The sequence below is a fragment of the Dermochelys coriacea genome, chromosome 1 (assembly GCF_009764565.3).
Source record: "Dermochelys coriacea isolate rDerCor1 chromosome 1, rDerCor1.pri.v4, whole genome shotgun sequence".
In the NCBI taxonomy this organism is placed as follows: domain Eukaryota; kingdom Metazoa; phylum Chordata; order Testudines; family Dermochelyidae; genus Dermochelys; species Dermochelys coriacea.
The window spans coordinates 108435116-108458471 of NC_050068.2; the positions used below are offsets into that span (position 1 = coordinate 108435116).

At 42.0% G+C, this 23356-nt stretch overlaps 1 protein-coding gene across 2 annotated transcripts in view; it reads left to right on the forward strand.

Moving 5' to 3' along the window:
- COL4A2 (collagen type IV alpha 2 chain) overlaps positions 1-23356 on the forward strand; it is a 226292-nt gene that overhangs the window by 189290 nt on the left and 13646 nt on the right. For both annotated transcript variants that reach the window (XM_038392087.2, XM_038392098.2), the window contains exons 30-41: positions 361-522; positions 1314-1484; positions 3965-4108; positions 7058-7183; positions 7830-8011; positions 9178-9241; positions 9655-9729; positions 13613-13720; positions 14829-14936; positions 16066-16137; positions 16499-16624; positions 20219-20335. In XM_038392087.2, coding sequence (XP_038248015.1) covers positions 361-522; positions 1314-1484; positions 3965-4108; positions 7058-7183; positions 7830-8011; positions 9178-9241; positions 9655-9729; positions 13613-13720; positions 14829-14936; positions 16066-16137; positions 16499-16624; positions 20219-20335 — 1455 coding nt within the window. The remainder of the gene's footprint in view (positions 1-360; positions 523-1313; positions 1485-3964; positions 4109-7057; positions 7184-7829; positions 8012-9177; positions 9242-9654; positions 9730-13612; positions 13721-14828; positions 14937-16065; positions 16138-16498; positions 16625-20218; positions 20336-23356) is intronic.

Here is a 23356-nt window from a genome sequence, read left to right on the forward strand (position 1 = left end):
GAGTGATATTCTTCTGCTTCAGTCAGTTATTTCAGGTACAGGAATACAGGCAATGGCAGAATCACAGAAATGGAAAAGACCTATTAGATCATGAAGTCCATATCCCTGCCAATGCAGCATTGTTCCGAAGTTGAAGTAGCTAGTCAATTTTCAGTGTAAATTACTAAAATATTAATAATCAATTTTTTAATTTGATTTTTCCAAAGTCATCTTTTCTGATGGAAAATAATTAGCTCTGAAATGTGAGTACTGTACTATGCAAGGTATATGCATATTGATTAATAAAAATGTTGTCTAATAAACCTATACTCTAGAGGATATCAGAACCCTAGAATTAATTACTTCAGTATGATATTTTAGGAGCTGGTGGTACTCCAGGTTTGTCAGGATCCAAAGGACAGAAAGGACCCCCAGGTCCTCTTGGTTTGCCTGGCCTGCCAGGACAACCAGGATTGCATGGATTCCCAGGGCTTCCAGGACAGCAAGGACCTCCCGGCAGAACTGGCTCACCAGGATTTGTTGGTGAGGAATTTTTCCTGTAAGCTTCTCTATCTTGCACAGACTTCCTTTTTCTCATGTTAACCTATAACTGTATGCCTATGAGAGTTACGCTCTATCACAGAGGAAGGATGGTCTTGTGGCTAAGTCACTAGATTAGCACTTAGATAGTCAGGGTTCATTTACTGGCTCTGACAAAGACTCTGTGTATGTGTGTGACCTTTACAAGTCACGTAATCTCTCTGTGTTTCAATTCCCCACCAGAAAAACGGGGACAAATAATACTTCCCTTTCCCACAGAAGGGTTATGAGGTTAACTCCACTAATGTTTGTGAAGTACACTGCTACCAGAGCAATGGGAGCCATATTAGTATCCTGCCAGACAAGACTGCTGTCTTCTTTTTGCCATTCTTCAGTGCTGCCTGTCTTTCTGGTAACAGAGGTTGCTAGAGAAAGCACAGCTGCTGGAATGGGAAATGCACAATGAAAATAGTGTTTAATCCTTAGAAGACCAAAGAGAAGGCAAAGAAGGGGAAACTTGGGTACGGAGTCAGGCTGGATTAGAAGTCTGTCCATGAGGCAGTGTTTGGAGATGTCTGTACGTTGAGCTGGCCCCATCTCTTCTGCAATATCAGGCTTTCATTTTTACTAAGGAAAATGTTTTAATTGTAAGTAGTTTCTCTTTGTTCATAGCTAAATTTGCAAATCTGCACTGAGCAAACAGAATTCTTTCAGCTTTCTTCACAACTTGAATGTCATTTTTACAAGTCCAAAAACTTAACATCTAATCTTCCTATTCCTGTTGATTGTTACAGGTTCACTTGGTGCCAGAGGAGATCAAGGTGACCAAGGTTTTCCTGGTCCAGTGGGCATGAAAGGTCTGGCCGGTGACAAAGGTGAACTCGGTAACAAAGGAGTACAAGGAATACCTGGGGTGCCTGGTCTCCCGGGAATAGACGGAATGCCTGGTTTTCCAGGGTTAAAAGGTAAAATCTTAAAATGATAGATACCTTAAGGAAGATATAATAGCTTAGAGCGTGTCTCTGTTAACAATTTCTCTGCAAGTGTAATTCTTCTTTAGTCAAAGGAATTATGCCCACAGAGAATTTGGTTCAATATATTTCAGAAACACCATAACTATTCTTCTCAGGCAGTACTTGGCAGTTAAAGCTTGAGAGTAGAGAGAGCCTGTGAGATAAAGCTCGGCGTGAGAAGGACAATACCTGTTTTTTTGTTTTTTCTTTTTGAAAAATAGGTACTATTTACGATTCATTCTTTCCAAAATCCTTTCCTTCACCCCCAGTCCAGTTAATTTCAATGAAATTAAAAGTGTTCTCTCTATTTTTTCTCCCCACAATCCCTATTTCAAAGCTTTCACGTGTTGGCAGGTATGCACCTAGCAAGCAATGCCATCCACAGAAGTGATCCCATTGAGACAATGTTCAGGTTTACCAGGGCACTTCCTTTCACATAGAAAAGTTGGAGCTCTCGCTAGCCAATCAAGAGTTCATTGTATACCAACAATAGGTATTTTTTTATTAGAAAAAGCTAGTCAAAACGGAATTCCATCCCTTGTGGAATAGGGTGAAGCAAAACACAAGTTGTTCTCCTAAAAGTGTGGCAACAACTTTTTGTCACAGTGTGCATTGGGGAGGTCAAACTCAGCATAGGACTCTCTGGCATTACTTTGGACTTCAAATCAACTTTCATTCAACAGGATCACTAACCTGAACAGACAGACTGTGCCTGATGTTAGTATGGGTCTGAAGGTCAGAGTAGGCTATATGAAGCCTTCCTACTTACCTTACAGCATCCTACACAAGAGCCAGGTACAATAGCAGTCCCATCCTTCAGAGGAACACCAGAACTGCTCCCAGGAGTGCAAATATCCCAAAGGAGAAAGAAAGGAGGCAAGGCCTCTGTGCTGGCCAGAAAGACAGTGGGATCAGGCCACATCATCCACATAGATGGTAAAGCAGATGAACACCACCTGCACACCATGGACCTGGGGGAGGGAGGCAGGCACATCCCCTCATGGAGCTCCCTCTGTGGACTCTGCTGTACTATGCTTCTGTGAGCACTGCAGTACTACATTTCTAATGACTGCCAGTGCCTTAATGACACAACTTGACCCAAAATCCTTTAACTTAACTGAATATTCAAGGGATATTTTTTCCCTGTAACCACAATGTCAATGAATACAAAGAATATTCAGGCCCACTTTCCTTTTAGAGCAAAGATCTTGCTTTTGAGATACCTTATCTGGTAACAATTGTCTAACCACAATATCTCTGGGTTCTAACATGATTTAAAATAGCTTATTGTAATGTGCTTCATAGCTACACCATACTGTTCCTTTTGAAGCTGAGTTTCAGCTATTCTTCAGCTGGATCCCTAGCTGAGGTGCTCTTCTTGCTGTACAGATTCAGAGCTTGTTCCTCATACCATTTACACTAGCTGATGAGATAGCTGTCACATTTAAATTCATCTTATTCAAGTTCTTGGCTTCTTAAACCTCTGACAACTCTCTGAATGTTACTTTTTTAGGCTTTGGAATCTAAGTTTACACATATTTAAGGGGGCAAGGCTTTTAGGCCTAAATTTGAACATGGGACAACAGCTCCAGTGAAAACAGGCACAAAGATACTTTGCTACTGAAGACATTGGTATAGGAAAGCTTCACAAAAGACATGGGTTTTAAGAAGGGATTTGAAAAAAAGATTGGGAGAGTAGTGGATATACAGACACCAGCGGGCTGCTCTAAGCACAGAGGGTGTCCCCAGAGTAGGAGAAGGGGAAAAGGAAGAAAAAAAAAAGAGAATTTGAAAAAAGGAAATAGACAAGTGTGTAGAATCAGTGGAAGTAAGGCAGAAATGAGAGCAGAGAGTAAGGGTCTGACCCACTGCATAGCAAAGGCAATGAAAGTATCTATCAACTTCAGTAGGTGTTGACTTAGACAACACTGGTGGAGTTGTGCAAAGCTTTGAAAGTGAGGATGAGTAGATTGAATTTGATGCAGGAGGAGAGGGGAAGCCAGTGGAGGAATTCTGGAAGGAGAACAGTATGCTCAGAATAGCAGGAGAGGAAAATGACCTTAGCAGTGTTGTTTTGGGTACACCAAAGGAAAGAAGGTAAGATAAAGGGCGACTAGCTGTGAGCAGGTTGCATTTGTTAAGGGAAGAGATGACCAAGGTTTAGAGAGGGTTTTAGTGGTAGGAACGGAGAAAAAGAACAGATTTCTAAAGATTTTATAGAGAAAGAAACAACAAAATTTAGCAAGAATATGGATGTGAAGACTGAAGGAAAGAACATTAAAGCTGTGAGGCAGGGTAATTGGGACAGTAGGGGTTTTATTAGTAGAGATAAGGAATGGGAGTATGTCTTTAGCTTACAGCTACTCATTATGGAAAATAGATTAAGTTGGTTTTGGTTTGGCTTAAAATTTGTCTTCCCCTTTTCTTTAAAGGTGCTAAAGGTTCACCTGGTATCGGAGGTTTCAAAGGTATGTTAGGCCAGAAAGGAAAACCAGGACTCAAAGGAATCAAAGGCGAAGTTGGCTCTTTTGGCAATCTGGGTTTTAAAGGTCTACAGGGGGAACCAGGCCATAAAGGTATTTACATCTGCATTTTCTAAGGTTACTGAATGTTTGTTTCTTACATGTGTGTGAGAATTCTGCCAGGATATAAATTCAAAAACAATACATTTTTGACATAGAATTCCTGAGTTAAATTCACTATCATTACTACAAAGGAGATCCTGAAAAGGCCCGGCCTTCCTGCACTTAAATTTAGTCCAGGACTTCTTATTATCATGAATGAATGGCAGTTAACATAGTTCCATTGCTACTATTAGTTAGCTAGGTGTCCTCATGGTTATTATAAAGTATAAACACTGTTTTTTTCAGAGCTTTAAACTGAACTGTATTAATTCACTTTGAAATATATATAAAGAAAATCTCCTGGCTTCTTGTTTATCTAATTCTGACAGGCTTAATATGTTGTTATACCAAATATTAGTACTTCCTGAGAAGCAATACATCCCAGTGCATGTCTGCTATAAATACTATCCATGTTATGTGCTGCTGTTTGTTACATAAACACATTATGAATTGATGGCCTGCAATATCAGGAGTGGGAAGAGGGAATGTCAAGCTGTTTTTAAGATATAGCTGTCTTAAATTGGTGAAGTTCTAATTTTTCTTAGTGTTGCCTGTTGATCCCTGATCTTGGAAGGTCTATAATTTTGCGTAAAATAGAATCTATCTGCTAAACATGCTTATAGAAATAATAATGGAAGTTACTGCAGTTATTGCAAGTTATTTTAACAGCAAGTAGAATAATCAAAATATATGTATTAAAATTGGCTTGGCTATAGGTCTTCAGCATTATGTGTTAAGGGCTTAGAGTGAGGCCTACTAGAAGTTGGCAGTGGGTATAAAATAGCATGCATATTATGTGCTGGACCACAGGTTATGGAATGGCATGAGCTTGATCTAAGGTTATAAAACTTAGCAGTACATATCTTGTGATAGTTTAGCAATGAATTTGGTGATAGACAAGTAAACTACAAATGAACAGATGGTAGCATCTTAGGGATTTCTTGCAAAAAGAGTTAACCACTGTGACGTGTCAAAATTATTGGGAGAGGAAGTGATGCAAATGGTTGGCCTAACTGTTGGACATGTTATTATGGACAACCAGAACCTTAAAATTGGTCTCCCAGAATACCAAATATGAATAGTGATCTCCACTTACTTTTTCTTCAGTCTTTGTTTCTAATGGTCTCTATAAGATTATAAATGTGAATGATGCAGAAAACCACTTTACTATACTTATTCTATTTATATTGATTTTTCCTATGATTTCAATTATGTTTGTATGAATGAAAGCTCATAAAGTTTCTGGGTGTGTATCACCAATTTCATCTTCTTAATTAACTCCAAATAGTCACCTGAATAAAGAATCTGTTATTTGTGACAGGTGCACTTTGCACCCTAGATTAACCCCAGACTACAGTAAAAACTGTCCCGGCTTCCTGCGCCCACAGGCGCCGTCCCTTCAGCTCCCATTGACCACAGTTCCTGGTCAATGGGAGCTGCAGAGCCAGCGCTCAGGGCAGGGCAGGGAGGGGGAAGTGCGCAGAGCTGCCTGCCATGCCTCCGCCTAGGAACGTCAGCAACAGATCACTGCTTTCAGGGAGCTGCCCAAGGTGAGCAGGCCCTGGATCCCGCATCCTGAAACCCCTTCCACACCCCAACCCCCTGCCCCGAGCACGCGCCCTCCTCTCCCCGCAAACTCCTTCCATTTTAGTTAACTGGAATTTTTCATTTACCACTACCCTCCATTTCCCCAACATGTCAGATAAAAAAGCTTTTACTGTATATTGGCCTAAATGGCCAAAGGAAAAAAATTGTTCTCAGAATAACACATTCTAGATCAAAGAGTACAACTGACATACAGCGCTTCTCTCTGAGTAACCAACAGTAAATGGTGTCTCTTGAGTTATCCCTCCCTCCAGTCAGAAACTATGAGACTCACTCCATATGACATGTTGCAAGTGACATTTCCCTGTGAACCAGGCTCAGACCATGAACAGGAGGATGATAAGGATTTTGCATATAGAGACTGAGCAAAAGTGCTTGTAAAATCTTCTAGGGACAGTGCAGCTGTAAAGCAATATCTAATCAATCCTGATTTCTGTGGTTTGAGGCCCTAAATTTGGTTTAAATGAGGGAGGGGGCAACCCAACCCCTAAGCCCCACAATGTAGGTGGACAAATAGTTGGGATGCTGCCAAACCCATGATGAAAGTTGCTTTAGACTGAACAAGTATCAATCAGTCAAAGAGCATACCTAACTAATGATGCTGGCAGACACTAATTGGCCTTGTTCAGTTTGTGTCTATTTAGTTATAGAAATGAGGACCTTTTTCATTCTTTTAACTCCAATGCTTTGATGCAGTTTTAGTGTGAAGACTACACAAAAAAGTACTCAAAAGTCAGGAAATGTGAAAGTAAAAGTTGAATTAATAACATAGCTCTGTCCTTTCTTGCTTGTGCATAACAGGGATCTTTAAGTTCATGATCACATATTATCTAAGGCCAATTTTTCAAATCTTGTTGCCTAAAGTTAAGCACCTAAGTAAAAATGGCCTGATATTCACAGGTGGTCAGCACTGCTAGCTCCCATTAACTTCAGTGTGGTTTGTGAGTGCTCAGCAACTGTGAAAAATAGGCCATTCTTACTTAGACTGACTTTGCGCACCCAAGTTTCTCCCATGTTACCTGAGAAATAGTTTATGCTCACGTAATCGGACTGCAACAGAATGAATATGCACAAAGGGGGCAGAGTTAAGCTTGTACATTCAACTTCAAGTTTTATTTTTCATATCTTCTAGTGATTGAGTATGCTGCCTTCATGCTGCATTAGTCTAGGGTATTTTTATTTAATATTATAAACAGTTTTCTTAGTATGCTGGCTCCGACTATCGAGATTTTTGTCTCAATTTATTTCTCTGTATTTTTCAGTACAGTAGAGTTGACTAGGCTTTATTATTTTTAGGTGACCGTGGGGACCAGGGTCCAGCAGGAAAACCACCAAAGATCATATCAAGCATGCTGTTTGAGGTTAAAGGTGAGAAAGGAGATGTAGGAGAGACTGGCCTAAAAGGAGGTTTAGGCTTTAAAGGTAAGAACAGCAAAACAATCATTTTAATATTCATGATTAATTACCAGTTACTAAGTATTGTCCTGATGTTTAGAAGCTTTTCAGTTTTCCTCTCCATATTCTTAATATGTAACACCTCCTGTTGTACTACAGCACAACACAGCTGAGCTGGCAATGAAATCGGAGGGCTTGATTTTCACTGTAACTCTATTGCTACAATGGCACTATCAGTCTAAAGGCTTGTCTATCCAGAGAAGTAGTGAGCAGTGAGCTAGCATGCTGTGGATTCATCCCCTAGCTTGCTACACATTAACTTGCCAGATAGACAAGCCCTGAGAGAGCCAAGAATCAGACCCACTGACTTAAATGGAGTTAGAGCAAGACCGGAATCTTTAATTCTGTTCTGTGCAGTCTTTTCCACTGTCGTCATTATTTTACCTTGTGTCTTCAAAGGGATTTTGACATTTTCCTTTTTATAGGCTAATCTGGTAAGAAACATCTAATGTATCTATGGCCTTAAAATGTGCTGCCTCTTTGTATAGTCCTGGCACTGTCTGGCTCTCTATCTTTTTGTCTAAAGACATACTGCTGACCTGAAAGTTTTTACATGGATGGAACTACCTGTCATGTGAACCTCCCCTTACATTTCATACTGGTTTTCTTACAGGTAGTAAAGGAATGCCAGGCTTACCTGGCAAACCAGGAGTTCCAGGTTTGCCTGGATCAACTAGTCACATTGAAGGTGAGAAAGGAGACGCTGGTATTAAAGGAGTGACAGGCGTTCAGGGGTATCCTGGTACAATTGGACCTCCTGGCATAAGAGGTTTCCCTGGAACCACTGGAATCAGGGTAAGTTAATGTCCATTGGGATTTTTTTTTCAACTAAAAGGCCATCATTAATCTTGTCTAATCTGGGTTTTATACACCATTAAAATTGTGTTGGAATATTGAAATACAAAGATATCAGAAATCAATAAAAATTGAATGTATGAAATGTCATCTCTGTAAAACACACTCTGCCTCCACTGTCCTCTGGACAGAGTCCTGAGAATGCCAATATGATTTTCTCCTTCTCCTCTTCTCCACATGATCCAAAGTCCACCCATCACCTTTTTGCTGATGTGGGACCCAAATCCTCCTTGGGGCTTCTCAATTCTGCTACTGAATCTGCTAGGAAAAGTTTGTCTTGCCTCAGGCTTGCCCTTCCTAAGGGGCTGATTGTGCCAGCACCAAAAAACCCCACCTTGCTCTCAAATTTCATGAGCAAGAGGCCAGGTCAGAGAATCAAATCAATCTCTCCCACAGAAGTAGGCTGGTCAACACTAAGGGCTTATACACACTAGCGCTTACTTTGATATTAAGTGCTGGTATAGACAGCGCTATGTTGGCAGGAGATGCTCTCCCGTTGACACAGCTACCGCCGCTCGGGAAGGTGAAGTAATTATGCTGACGGGAGAGGTCTCTCCCATCAGCACAGAGCATCCGCACTAGCACCACAACAGCAGCACAGCTGCATCTGTACAGCTGCGCTGCTGTAGTGATTCTAGTGTAGACTAGCCCTAACTCTCATTTACCAGCAATTTCTGTGCATACTTTGTCAACAAAATAAGTCACACTCGGGAGAGCTCCACTCACAAAGGGCATAGCAAGAAAAATCATCCACTACACTTGGTTGTATAGGGCAAAATCTTATGGTCCCTTCTTAAGTAAACTCTCCATTAGACTTCAGTGGGAGTTTGTCTGAGTGAGGACTGCAGGATTTTACCCAAAGAAATTGAATTATATCACACAATTCATGTTCCCAATTGTAAAGGAAATAGTGCTCACAAATGCAACCTATCGTTATTATTGATGTAGTCTGGCTACCTCAGCCAAAGGAATCAATTATAAAATGCTAAAGAAACTCAGAAGTGTAAGTATTTTGGCATTTTATAGTGTCTCAATAGCACTGCTGTTTTAAAGACTGAGTAAAAGTTCATTCTGATTAAATACTGTCCATTTTTAACCAATGATAGGGTGAAAAGGGTATTGAAGGAATCAGAGGTGATTATGGTAGACCTGGCTCTGCTGGGCAAACTGGTGAGTCTGCTTCTATCTCATCCATTGATCCATTTGTACTAATCTCATACATAAACCTTCATATGCATTGTATGAAGTCCTTCATATAGGGTCTGATCCAGACCACACTGGAGTCAATGGAAAAACTTCAGTGGTCCAGTTGATCCAGTGCCTGTTGTGCATTTGATCAAGTCCATATAGTCTTGTTTAGTTTCCTCTTTCAGAGAGGCCATGATTTTTTCTGCACATCTCCTCCTCCTTTTTTGTTGTTTGTTTTCTCATTTCCACTGTTGTTGTTGGGGCACAGCTAAGCTACAGTAGTGAGTTTTGCACTTTTCTCTGAAGGCTACAGATTCTTCAAAACTCTAATAAATTGAATTTGTATTCAGAATTGAAATCCAGGCTCATCCTTCTTTTATTTCTGCTTGAAACAGGTGATCGAGGAGATACTATAAACTTACCAGGAAGTGCAGGTCTGAAAGGAGAAGCTGGTGTAACCGGATCATTGGGTATTCATTTAATTGACAATCAGAATTGTTCTTTATATATTGTTTTCACATGTCTACATGTTACAATCCATGGAGGATTGCTCATATGGATGGGGAGCTCATTTGTATGAACTCCCCGGCACGCTGAGCTATTCAACAGGTCCCACTGCAGTAAATGCCTGGGTGAAACTGGAGTACTGAGGAGTAAGTGGTTAAACAGCCCAAGAGTTCCATGTAAGAGAAAGTCAGGATTTGGCTTTTAATCCTAGTGCACGCAGAACTATCACTGAAGTCAGTAGACATTTTGCTTGGAAAAGGGGTGTTGTGTGCCTCCAGTGACTGCAGAATCTGTCTCACAGTCCCCTTATCACAGTACTTGGAGATATACATTTGTTACATTTTCCACATCGAGGTGAAAATATGCAGTATCACCTCTTCGCTGAGAATTTGAATATGCTGCTCTAAAGTTAGACAATATGTATAGTCAAACAGCATACAACTAAATTAAAAAATTACGTTCTGCTTTGTAATGGCATTTTTGCCATGGACTCTAGTAGGATCGTGATTTGGCCCAAATTGTGGGTGGTGGAGAGTGCTGAGCCTACTTCTTCTTTGGACTAGTCTAAGCTGAGAAAAATAGTGATGTTTTAAAACCAGGGTTGACCAGGATTTTTAAACAGCACTGTCATTGTCTTCACTAGATACTACGCAGTGTTTAAAAACATGTTAATTGACATGTGTCATCTAACACATTTTACAACATGAATCATTTTCCCAGGCTGAGCAAGCCCACTGAGGGTTTGTCTTCACTTGAAACACTATAGCAGAGCAGCTCTAGCAGTGCAACTGCACAACTGTAACCCTTCAGCATAGATACTACCTACACCAGGGGTTGGCAACCTTTTGGCACCCCACTTCTGAGTCTTCATTTATTCACTTTAATTTAAGGTTTTGTGTCCCAATAGTACATTTTAACGTTTTTTAGAAGGTCTCTCTCTATAAGTCTATATATTATATAACTAAACTATTGTCGTATGTAAAGAAGGTTTTCAAAATGTTTAAGAAGCTTTATTTAAAATTAAATTAAAATGCTGATCTTACACTGCCGGCCCACTCAGCTAGTTGCCGGCCTGGAGTTCCGTTCACCTAGGCCGGCAGCGGGCTAAGTGGGGCCTGCGGCCGGGACCCCAGCTGGCAGCCAGAACTCCAGACCGGCAGTGGGCTGAGTGGATTCGGTGGCTGGGACCCCAGACCGGCAGTGGCTCCCTGCCCGTCCACATAGAGTACTTGTCTTCTCCCTGGTTCTAGCCATTCTCCTCCTCCCTCTGCACTGAGATGAGAGTGGGGGTGCGCTGAGATTAGGGGTGGAGGTGAAGGAGCAGGTTGGGGTGCAGGGTCTGGCCAGGAGCTAGAATGAGGGAGGGGGCTCAGGATTGGGGCAGGAGGTTTGGGTGTGGAGTGCTTACCTGGGCAGCTCCCATTTGGTGTGAGAGGTGCAGGTGGGAGTGTGGGGGGTGTGTGTGTGTGTGTGTGTGTGTGTGTGCAGGAGCTCCCGTTTGGTGCTCGGTGCTGGGGGTGTGTGGGGGTGCCGGAGTCAGGGCTGGGGTTGTGGGGGGGGTCCAGGGGTCAGGGCACAGGGTTGGGATGTGTGGGGGTGCAGGGGTGAGGGCAGAGGGCTGAGTGTGTGTGAGGAGGGGTCAGGGCAGAGGGCTGGGGGTGTGGGCTGAGATTGTGGGGGTGCTCCCAGCCCCCTGCCCTGAGCGGCTCATGGCAGGGGGCTGGAGGGGATATGCCCTGATTCCACCTCCCTCCCAAGGTCCTTGGAGCAGAGAGCGTGCTGCGGTTCCGCGGGCTGTCAGCTGATTGCTGCAGGGAGGGAGAGAAGGAGGGGCAGGAACCCAGCATGCTGGGGGAAGGGGGGGAGGGGGAAGCTTGCCTGCCCTGCAAGGAGAGAGCGGGGGGCGGAAAAGAGTGGGCTGGTCCAGGCAGGAATTTTAATAGCATGCTGCTGTCTGCTGAGGTCCGGCAGACGGCAGCGTGCCATTAAAAATTTGCATGCCATAGGTTGCTGACCCCTGACCTACACCAATGGGATGGTTTCTCCCATTGGGGTAGGAAATCCACCTCCCTGAGGGGCAGTAGCTTGTTAGTCAACAGAAGAATTCGTCTGAAGACCTAACTCTGTCTATACTAGGGGTTAGGTAGGCATAGCTAGTCTCTTAGTGGGTGTGAATTTTTCTCACTGACATTACCCAGGGTACAATCTGGACTGATCAACAGCTGTGTTCCCTCAGTTCTCCAACTTGGAGTGTCTTTTACACTGCTTTGCTGTGAGAACAGCCACTCCTGGTCTGCTCACACACAGCATCCAGCATGTAAATCACTCCCAGCCATAGGTGCAGACTCCATGGGTGCTGCAGGGCTGGAGCACCTGTGGGGAAAAAAATTAGTGGGTGCTTAGTACCCATCGGCAGCCAAGCTCCGCCCATTCCCCCCGGTGCCTCCTACCCGCCGGCAGCCCTGCCGATCAACTCCTCCCCCTCCCTCCCAGTGCTTCCCGCCCACCACCACGATCAGCCTTCCACAGTGTGCAGGAGGTGCTGGGAGGGAGGGGGATGGGGCACACTTGGAGGGGGCAGAAAGAGGCGGGGAGGAGCGGGGGCGAGAAGAAGCAGGACAGGGTGGGTGCTTGAGGGAACCGCAGGGCAGGGCCTGGGGCTGAGAAGGGGTTGAGCATCCCTTGGATAATTGGAAGCAGCCACCTGTGCTCCCAGCAATACTGTGTGAGTGTGATAGCAAGCCACCCATAAATTACACTGAACATCAACACCAGCAAACTCCCAGTTCCAGACTTTCCTCCAGAAAGGCATCTTGTACTGCCCAGCACCCTCCTGGACAATACAAGCTGATACAAAGTCCGTCATTTATTGATAACAAGATTTGTGCATATCATTTTCTATCTCAAAGGGAGTTTCTCAAACACTTCAATCCAATCTCAAACACTTCAATCCAAACTTCAATCCAGACAATCTCAAACACTTCAATCCAAACACTTCAGTCCTGGTTTAGATAAAACAAGGAAATACATTTATTAACTACGGAATGATAGATTTAAAGTGACTATAAGTAAGGAGACATATAAATCAGAATCGCTTACAAGGAACTAAAAGGTAAAATGCAACTAACATCTAACTTAATAAGCAAAGTGAATACAAAGCAAAGGGGTCTCTCACCACATGGTCCAGCACGCTTACTGACTGAATCTCTTTCGGTCAGGATCGCCCCGCCCCTTGCTCAGCCCCATGTCTTGGTAATGTTATATAGTGGAATCTTGTATCTTTACATACAGTGTTACCACACATACTTTATCAGGACAATGGTTAGCAAATCGTGAATTTTCAAATGATACCATACACAGTATGCTTTGTACAAATTTAACATAGTCTTGTAAAATGGGTGAATGCAGTATATAGACTGCCACACACCCCTGAGAGATGTAGCTATGCCATGGGTTCTCAACTGGGGGTCAGGACCCCTGAGGGGGTTGCGAGATTATTACATGGGGGATTGCGAGCGGTCAGCCTCCACCCCAAACCCCACTTTGCCTCCAGCATTTATAATGGTGTTAAATATATTAAAAAGTGTTTTTCATTTATAAGTGGGGGTCACACTCAGAGGCTTGGTATGTGAAAGGTGTCACCAGTACAAAAGTTTGAGAACCACTGAGCTATGCCAATGTAAGTTCCCAGTGGGCTCTTTATGCAATGAGGCAAGGGCTTTCTTAGGAATCCTGCCTCATTAAATAGGCAACTTCAAATTCAATTATTCCTGATAATTATTCAAATATTCTAGGCATATATATGGTGATTGCTTAGGGAATCTATTAACATTTCTGGTGTTGCAGGTGTGAAAGGAACCAGAGGAGATAAAGGTGAAGGAGGTGATTCTGGTTTTACTGGCATTGAAGGCCTAAAAGGCACCCAAGGTTTTCCTGGTTTAAAAGGGCAAAAAGGTGAAATATTTCTTACATTCTGTCTTAACTATGCAGCAATCCTAAGATTAGGAGTAGAGTTGGTTTGAAAAGTGCATAAAAAAATCCGTTTTATTCAAATGCTTTTAACTGAAATTTCAAATTTTTAAAAAATTTTGACCACTCAATAAGCTGGTCAAAAACAGTTTTTTAAAAATGTGAAAATTTTCAAAAGAAAAATTTACCCAAAAAAATTCATATTAAATTTTTTAGGTGAGCTTTCATTAATTAAACTAATTAAGATGATGTGCCTGTTTACAGTAATACAGTCACAGTGCAATGGTGTTCAGTGTACAAGAAGGAATGAGAGTATTTGGATGATTCCCAAGGAAGGGAGCATTCTAATATTTCCCCTTCCCTCTAGTTTAAATGAGACAGCAAAATACCCAAGGGACCTTCAGCCACAGTATTTTGAACCAGTTCTTTTGGCTAACTATACAAGGCAGATAGTGGTCAGATTCTGCTCTGGATCCAAATTTGGCAACTTGAGAAATCTGTTATCATTAGGTGAACATGGAAAAAATGTTGCTCCATATATTTATTAGTAATATATTGCCTAGAAGCCCCAACCAAGATCGGGGCCCCATTGTGCTGGGTACTGTACAAATATGTAGTGAGAGACAGTCCCTGCCTCAAAGAGAGCTTAGTCTGAACAGACCAGGCAGACAGAGTGAAAGGGGAAACAGAGGCACAAAGAAGGGAAATGACTTGCCCAAGGTGGCACAGCAATTAGGCTAAAATATTCAAATTGTTTTTCTAATAACAATAGAAATCCACCACTGTCTATGTCTGCATTTCTCAGGTGAAGCATGAAGTTTGCAATTATAGTAAAACAATGCATTTTTTGCTGTCTCATACTGCTCTTTTGGGGGGGAAGGTGGGGAAAGGGATGTGTGTGTTTCTTCCCCCATAGCATACTTCACACTAGCTCTTTATTTCATAATTTTGTTGTAGGGGGCTTTGTTGTTTATCCATACGGCTGCCCATGCTGGCTATCTGAAAGACTGAAGGTAGCACAGTCAATGTTTTATGGTATACAATAAGATCAATTTCATGGACACCCAGAATTAATGATGTGTTTTTCCTATAGGCTTCCCAGGGCTGGTTGGACCACCAGGATCACAGGGAGACCCAGGTATTCCTGGATTTCAAGGTGAAAAAGGAAGTCGTGGATGGCCTGGTTTAGCAGGAAAAGCAGGTTATAAAACTATTTTAATTAAGTCATTTTACTCTAAGTATTTCATTATTGTGCATTTTGGGGTGAGGAAGAAAGAGGATCATAGGCATTTCAGAGCTCTACCTCTCTTTCCAATAAATGCTGGTTTCCTATAAAGCTCAGATGCATAAATGTGGACTTGTATGATTTGACTTTTTTCTTGCATTATAAGGATCCTTGCATTCTCACATTGACTGTAGGGGAAGTTTTTTTATATGTCAAGAACCCAATTTACAGAAACTGTTTTAATTTCTCATGATGTTTGCAAAACAAATTAATTTTCAACAATGTGAGCAACTCTTTCAAATGTAGCAGAGAGTAATATTATTTCATACAGTGCATTAGATAGTGAGCAATTTATCTTACATAATCATCAGATGCAGTAGAGGTCACTGATACTGAATACACAGTTTGGAAAGTAAATGACTTATACACTGAGAGCTTTGTTGTCAAGATATAAATAATATTTTTAAATAAAATGGTGAACTTTCTTAATTACCAGACCAAGGATTGCCCCCTTAATAAATTAAAGCATGTAAGTTTTAGTATCCAGGCATGGGGCAGAAAATGCCCCATTTCAAACAGCAGCAAGCTTTAGGCATTTTTTAAATTGATTTTTAAAATCCCACACAGTGATTTTTTTTTTAACTCGAGATTCTTTTTACAGAACTTGAAGGATGTGTGGCCACCTTGCTGTTATCTTGCTTTAGGGGCTACAAAAAGGTATAAAGATGAATCCTATCAAAGCTAGGGTAGTAAGAAGATAATTAATGGCAGGTTTGTTTTCTTTTGTTTTTGTTGGTTCTTGGTGTAACTTTTACCAGTTAGATTGGAGATGCTTCTTAAAAATAAGGCTATGATTTTACTGGATAATCATATCCAGAAAAATAGATATATTTGCCAACAAAGGAAAATACACAGTTGAGTGTAGGTTTGTAATAAGCATATACACTTGTGCATAAATTCAAATCATAATACAATTCTTTTGTGGCTACCGTTGGAACAGGAAGCTATATTTTTCCATCAAACGCATCAGTTTTCTACCAACCAAAGAATCTTAACTCCTCATTGAACCTATGTATAAGATAATCACGAATAAAATGTTTAACAGGTTTACCTGGGTTCCGAGGAATCAGTGGATTGGATGGCTTGCCAGGCAGTAAGGGCTTGCCAGGTTCCCCAGGTATGTGTGACAATCTTATTCTGTCCTTTATAAAGGCACCAGGTTATCTTGGCTATTCCATTATAAATTCCATTTGGGACGGGTTTGTAATATGATTTCTTAATGTAGTCATCTGAAATTTAGCATGTGAACAGTAGGCTCTGATGGAATTTCTGTGGATATTTGGCAAAAAGTAATATATCTTAAATGGTGCAACCTAATCAAAATTGGGTGATTAGGGACAAATCTTTAAATCATAATCCCTTTCCTTTTGGCAGGTTTAAATCAGTATTAATGTTATTTTAATACAGTTTTCAGTAGTATAGCAGCTTTATGAAATCCTGAGATATTTGGCAGTTTACTCTTACTAACTCCAAAACAGGTCCGGATGCATATGGGACTGAAGGTTTCCCAGGTATTTATGGTGACAAAGGGGAAGCAGGCAAACCAAGCACTATTGAAGGCACCAGAGGACCACCAGGCCAGAAAGGCGAGAGAGGCAATCCAGGTCAGTGTTTAGGGTGTTCTATTTTTTATTATTCTACATTGGAGCATAGCAAGTGTGCTAGCATACATTCTCACACAATGCAATTTAAGTTACAGCTGTTTATAAGAAATCTACAGCCATTTCACTCAGCTATGGCCCTGCTGCTAGTGGGGTTAGCAGTTCTCAATCTATGCCAAGTATTAACTGTATTGAAAATTAGAGTTTTTCATTATTTGTCATTTCCAAGCCTCACACAGGGTCTTCAAGCTGATACAGAAGTATGATGTTCATAGAGCTATTGCTACACTATCTAGAGCAGGGGTGGCCAACCTCTGAATCCGGAGCCACATGCAGCTCTTCAGAAGTTAATATGCAGCTCCTTGTATAGACAAAAACTCCAGGGCTGGAGCTACAGGCGCCAACTTTCTAGTATGCCGGCGGGGGGGGGATGCTCACTGCTCAACCCCGGCTCTGCCACAGGCCCTGCCCCCACTCCACCCCTTCCCACCCCCTTCCCTGAGCCTGCCGTGCCTTCGCTCCTCCCCCTCCCCCCCCCGAGAGTCCTACACGTCAGGAAACAGCTGATCGGGAGGTGTGGGGAGGGAGGGGGAGGAGCTGATCGTGGGGCTGCTGGTGAGCAGGAGCCGCTGGGAGCAATGGATGGGGGAGCCCTGGGGGACTGCTGATGTATTACTGCAGCTCTTTGGCAATGTACATTAGTAAATTCTGGCTCCCTCTCAGGCTCAGATTGGCCACCCCTGATGTAGAAGGTTCCAATATTGCCAACTCTTGTGATTTTTATTGTGAGTCTTGTGATATCTTGTGTTTTCCTTAAAGCCTCAGTGTCACAGTTACTTGGCTACCTGGACCTCTGACCACTCTTGGTCTCTTTGAGCGCGTCCCTCAGGTCTTGAACCTCAAACTGCTCCTCTCTTCTGTGGTGGAATCACGCAATTCTCCACTCTTAGTCTGGGCCCTGTGCTACGAGCCCAGGTGCTAATCATGATTGCTTCCACAAGCCTGACTTGGGTTCAGCACCTGCAGTTTGTTTCCCTCCAGGAGCTATGAGAGAGGTATCCAGGGACCTGATAGCCTGCTTAAAGCAAAGTAATATTAATTTAGAACAGCAGCATTTCAAAGAAAACCGGTCTTAAAATAATAAACCAGTCTACATTCACGCTTGCATTTCCCTAAAGCAGTGGTTCTCAACCTATTTATCATTGTGGGACACATGGCTGCAGGTTGAGAACCACAGCGCTCCCTCCCCCAAAACCTCCCCACATGTCCAGAGACCTCTCTGCAGAGTGGAGCCCTGAGCGGGGGGCTAGGCAGCAGGGACCACAGACTCTGCTGTGTAGGGCCAGACAGCAGCCCAGACCCTGGACCTGTCTGTGTGGTAAGGCAGCCGGGTGGCAGCCCAGACCCTGATGCCGTGGGGAAGCCCTTGGAGTCCGGACCCTCTGCAGGGCCGGTCGGCAGCCCTGGACCCCTGCCACGCCGGGCAGCCAGGAACTCAGACCCCATGCTCCCCGGGGGCCTTTAGCACACAGCTGGGGTGAAGCTTTGTGCTAATTTGGCCACAGGTTGAGAACTGCCACCCTAAAGCTTAGCTAATTCATTCCCCAGTTCAGTGGAAGGCCTAGTCTCCTTTTCTGACACCCGCCCTGGACAACTCTTCACAATTGACCGTTCCTGGTGAGGGTGTCCATTTGATTTCTAAGCTTCCACTCTGGCAAAACAAGGATTGCATCATCGGAGTTAGGCTGTAGGATCCTTAAAGCTAATAGCTTTTCCCGTTGACTTTTCAAGTGTAGGCCAGGATGTTCTTATCTGGAGAGCCATAGTATTGCCTTTCTGTTTGTTCTTATCACAACCCTGTTGAATTAAATCAATATAGGCACATAAAATGTTTCTAGCTCTCCTGGTTGCAGAAAAAAGCTTGAAAATGTGATCTGAGCGCCCCTTAAACATGATGATTTTCCCATCAGTGGCATTTACACCAATGGAATAAAATTTTTAAACATTTTAAACATTAAACAAGTACTTACTAGCTTGGAACAATATTTATATAATAGAGCACCTGGCACATACAAGGTTATTAGCATCCAGTATGGTAAAAAATAACTAACTGTCTATACTTGCTTTGGAACTGGTAAAAACAAAGTTGTATCTATCGTATCTATCTACCCTCATTTTCAGGGTGCTGAGTGTCACACTGCCTGGTATGGGACACAGCTAAAAATGCCAATTTCAGGTCAGACTGCCAGAATACAGGGCTTATGCCCCAGTCTGGTGGTGTACTCTATCATAAGACTTCACCAGGCCAGAAACAGATGTGTACTTCCAAAATACGATATTAGTTATTATAAAGCCACAGACAGTCCCCATCAGGCCCTCTAGCCCATCATGCAACACCCAGAAAAAAACAGACGTCTGTTTTCAATGATGATTAAAACCAGAAATCATTAGGTTCTTTCAGCTCCAGAGAGCCAGCCGCTCACCCCAGGTCAGAGTATACTTCAGATCTTACCCCAAAACCACGCTGGTAGTCAATCCTTTAGTAAACTAAAAACTAAATATTTATTAATATAAAAAAGAGAAGAGTTATTAAAAGGTTAAAGTGAATCATATCATTACAGGTTTCAGAGTGGTAGCTGTATTAGTCTGTATCAGCAAAAATAACGAGGAGTCCTTGTGGCATCTTAGAGACTAACAAATTTATTTGGGCATAAGCTTTCATGGGCTAAAACCCACTTCATCAGATGCATGGAGTGGAACATACAGTAGGGAGGTATAAATACACAGTATGTGAAAAAATGGGAGTTGCCTTACCAAGTGCGGGGGGTCAGTGCTAACGAGCCAATTCAATTAAGGTGGAAATTACAGTTGATTTCAGAGTCTGTAGATCAGGATAACAGCAGTGATGTTAAATCTGCTAGCTTGCAATAAGTCTCTCCGGTCCATCCCAATTATTGGGGTCTTAAGTCCATTGTTCAAAGCTCCCTTTGTTAGAAATCACAGTACAGAGATGTGGAGCAGGAATGAGGCAAGGAAGTAATGTCACCATCTCCAATTTATACCGCCAGTCCATGGGCATGGAAAAATACTGGCTCAAACATCGAACTATGCATCACATGTTCTACATGCCCTGCTCAATCACTGGGCCTCTGTTGTCCTCAGGAAGATCCCACTGGAAGAGCTGATTCTCCCGAATGGCCCATCAACACCGTGGCTGGCTAGTCTTGATGTAAATCTGTTTTATTGGTGTTACCCCAGAACACGTTTAGTAACAAGCATACAGTAAAATGTCATAACTTCTCATACAATGGTGATGCACACGTTTCAACAGGATAATAATACTTAGCAAATTATAACTTTTCCACTGATATCTTGCAAGGCATGCTTTGTACAAGATTTCACAGTTTTGTAACATTGGTGACAACAATAGTGCAGACAATCTTCTTTTTTATAGTGTCATACTGAGCACCCACACTTTTATCTGAAGTTAATGGGACTACTCCACACCTCTGAAAATCACAGAGTTCAAGGTCTGGTTCATCTGGTAATTTGTGCTCTTTTTCTGCAGTATTAATTATGTCTTTACTTTCTTTGCAGGGGAACGAGGCCCAACTGGTGACCTAGGGTCTGATGGAATTCCAGGCTTTCCTGGAGTTTCAAACATATCAGGAATACCTGGTGATGTGGGTTCTCCAGGTCTAGATGGAGTGCCAGGTAATATATGCCATGTGTGCATTAGCAGATGAAGAGCGAATATTTAAACACCCATGTTTAGCAATGTTTGTCAGTGTTATTTATATTAGCTCTAATTAATTAAAGCATCCCAGGTGCTTTCCAAATCAGGACCCTAATTTTGAAAAAAACTCGTGAGATATAAAATGGAGATAAAACGATCCTTCCACACACACCCACAGAGGTGGTCTGTACAGGTTACTGTTGAATTATAGTGGTGGGCTTGGTTTGCAGATAAATAGATTTAATGCTCCAGGATTGACTAGCAACTTTCAGAAGCACTAATTCATTTACATTTTTTTAAATTTAATATCCCTGAGGCTTGCAAGTCTGTGACAAGCTAACTTAAACCAGTGAAGAAAAAATCACTTACAATTGCTCACAAAACTTAAGTGAGTGTATTGAATTGAACTACTAAGTTATTTGGGCTGTCAAGTTTGTATTGTGAAAACATATTCACTTTTCCACTCTACAAAAATTGCAGCTGGTGGTCCATGACCCACCTCTCTCACATACACAAGGAGGACTAGAATAAACCATGGTGCAATGACTCTACTGGGATATTTAGCAGCTCCTCCAGTGATTGCAAGGCTTCTACTTTGTTATTTAGGCACATCTACACTTCTGGCTAAATGGGCACTGCTGCGATCAATGCAGCAGTGTTGATATAGCGAGTCTGGTGAAGACATGTAAGATCGATGGGAGAACGCTCTCCCATCAATTTGTGTACTCTACCTTCCCGAGAAGCGTAAGGGAAATCGGTGGGAGAGTGTCTCCCATCGACACAGCACAGTGAAGAAGTGAAGACACCAAGGTAAGTGGATCTAGCTGCGTCGACTTCAGGTACGTTATTCACGTAACTGAAGTAGCGTAACTTACCCTGAATTATCGCAGTAGTGAAGACCAGCCCTTAGAGTACTCCAACAGTTCAAACTGGAGTGCCTGAGTTAGGCACATAGGCCCAGATTTTTGAAGGTATTTAGGCGTTGGTGCACTTAGCAATGCAACACTAATGGATAAGGAGCCTAAATCTCATTTTCCAAAGGGATTTCGGCACTTAAGAGCTAAAATCCTATCCAACATCATAGATTCCAAGACCAAAAGGAACCCTCTAGTCTGACCTCCTATAAATGGAGGCCATAGAACTTCCCCAAAATAATTTCTAGAGCATATTTTGTAGAAAAACATCCAATCTTAATTTAAAAATTGTCAGTGATGGGGAATCTACCATGACCCTTAGTAAATTGTTCCAGTAGTTAATTACCCTCACTGTCAAAAATGTATGCCTTATTTCCAGTCTGAATTTGTCTAGCTTCAAATTCCAGCCATGGGATCTTGTTATACCTTTCTCTGCCAGATTTAAGAGCTCATTATTAAATATATGTTCCCCATGTAGATTCTTATAGACTGTAATCAAGTCACCCCTTAACCGTCTCTTCAATAAGCTAAGTAGACTTAGCTCCTTCAGTCTATCACTATAAGGCATGCTTTCATCATTCTCGTGGGTCTTCTTTGAACCCTCGCCAGTTTATCAACAACCTTCTTGAATTGTGGGCACAAGCACTGGACACAGTATTCCTGTAGCATTCACACCAGTGCCAAATACAGAGGTAAAATAACCTCTCTACTCCTAGTTGAGATTCCCCTGTTTATGCATCTCAGGATCACATTAACTCTTTTGGTCATGGCATCACATTGGGAGCTCATGTTCAGCTGATTATCCACCATGACCCCCCCCAATCTTTTTCGAGTCACTGCTTCCCAAGATAAAGTCCTGTACATGCGTTGTTCTTAGATGTAAATATTTATATGTAGCCATATTAAAATGCAGATTGTTTGTTTGCACCCAGTTTACCAAGCAGTTGAGAATGTTCTGAATCAGTTACTTGTCTTCATTATTTACTCCCTCACTTTGTGTCATCTGAAAATTTCATTAGTGATGATTTTGTTTTCTTCGAGGTCATGCTAAAACTGCAAGACCCCACTGGAAACAGAACCACTCAATGGCGATTCCCCATTCACAGTTACATTTTGAGACCTATCAGTTAGCCAGGTTTTAATCCATTTAATGTGTGCCATGTTAATTTTATATCATTCTAGTTTTTTTAATCAAAATGTAATGCAGTACCAAGTCAAACGCCTTACAGAAGTCTAAGTATATTAAGTCAATATTGTAACCTTTATCAACCAGTCTTGTAATCTCAACAAAAGGAGATATCAGATTAGTTTGACAGGATCTATTTTCCATAAACTCATGCTGATTTGCATTAAGTACATTACCCTCCTTTAATTCTTTATTAACTGAGTCTATATCAGCCACTCCATTATCTTGCCTGGGATTGATGTCAGTCTGACAGCCCATAATTACCCAGGTCATCCTGTTTATCCTTTTTAAAAATTGCCACACCATTAGCTTTCTCCAAACCTTCTGGAACTTCCCTAGTACTCCAAGATTTATTGAAAAGCAACATTACCAGTCCAGAAAACTACAATGCCAGCTCTTTTAACACTCTTGGATGCAAGTTATCTGGACTTGCTGATTTTAAAAGGTCTAACTTTAGTACCGTCTGTTCAGCATACTTCAGAGATTCTAGTGAAATGGGGAGTTATCACCATATGATATTATATTGTGTATCTTTTCCCCAAATACAGAACATAAATATTTATTGAACACTTCTTCCATATTGATGAGTCTACCATTTCCATCTAGTAATTGACCAATATCATTATCAGGATTCTTTTTGCTGTTAATATTTTTTTTTAAATTCCTTACTTTAATATTCCTTATTGTTAACGCCGCTGTCCATAGATCTCTCCTTGTATCCCTTTGCTTTCCTTATCAATTACACACACACACACACACACACACACACACACACACACACACACATTACTTTTTATAGCAGCATTCACTTCTCCTCTAAACCATGTCCATTTTTCAAACCAGCACTGCCTTCTTCCACCATTGTGAGATTGTGACTTATTTGGCAACTAGTAAGGTAT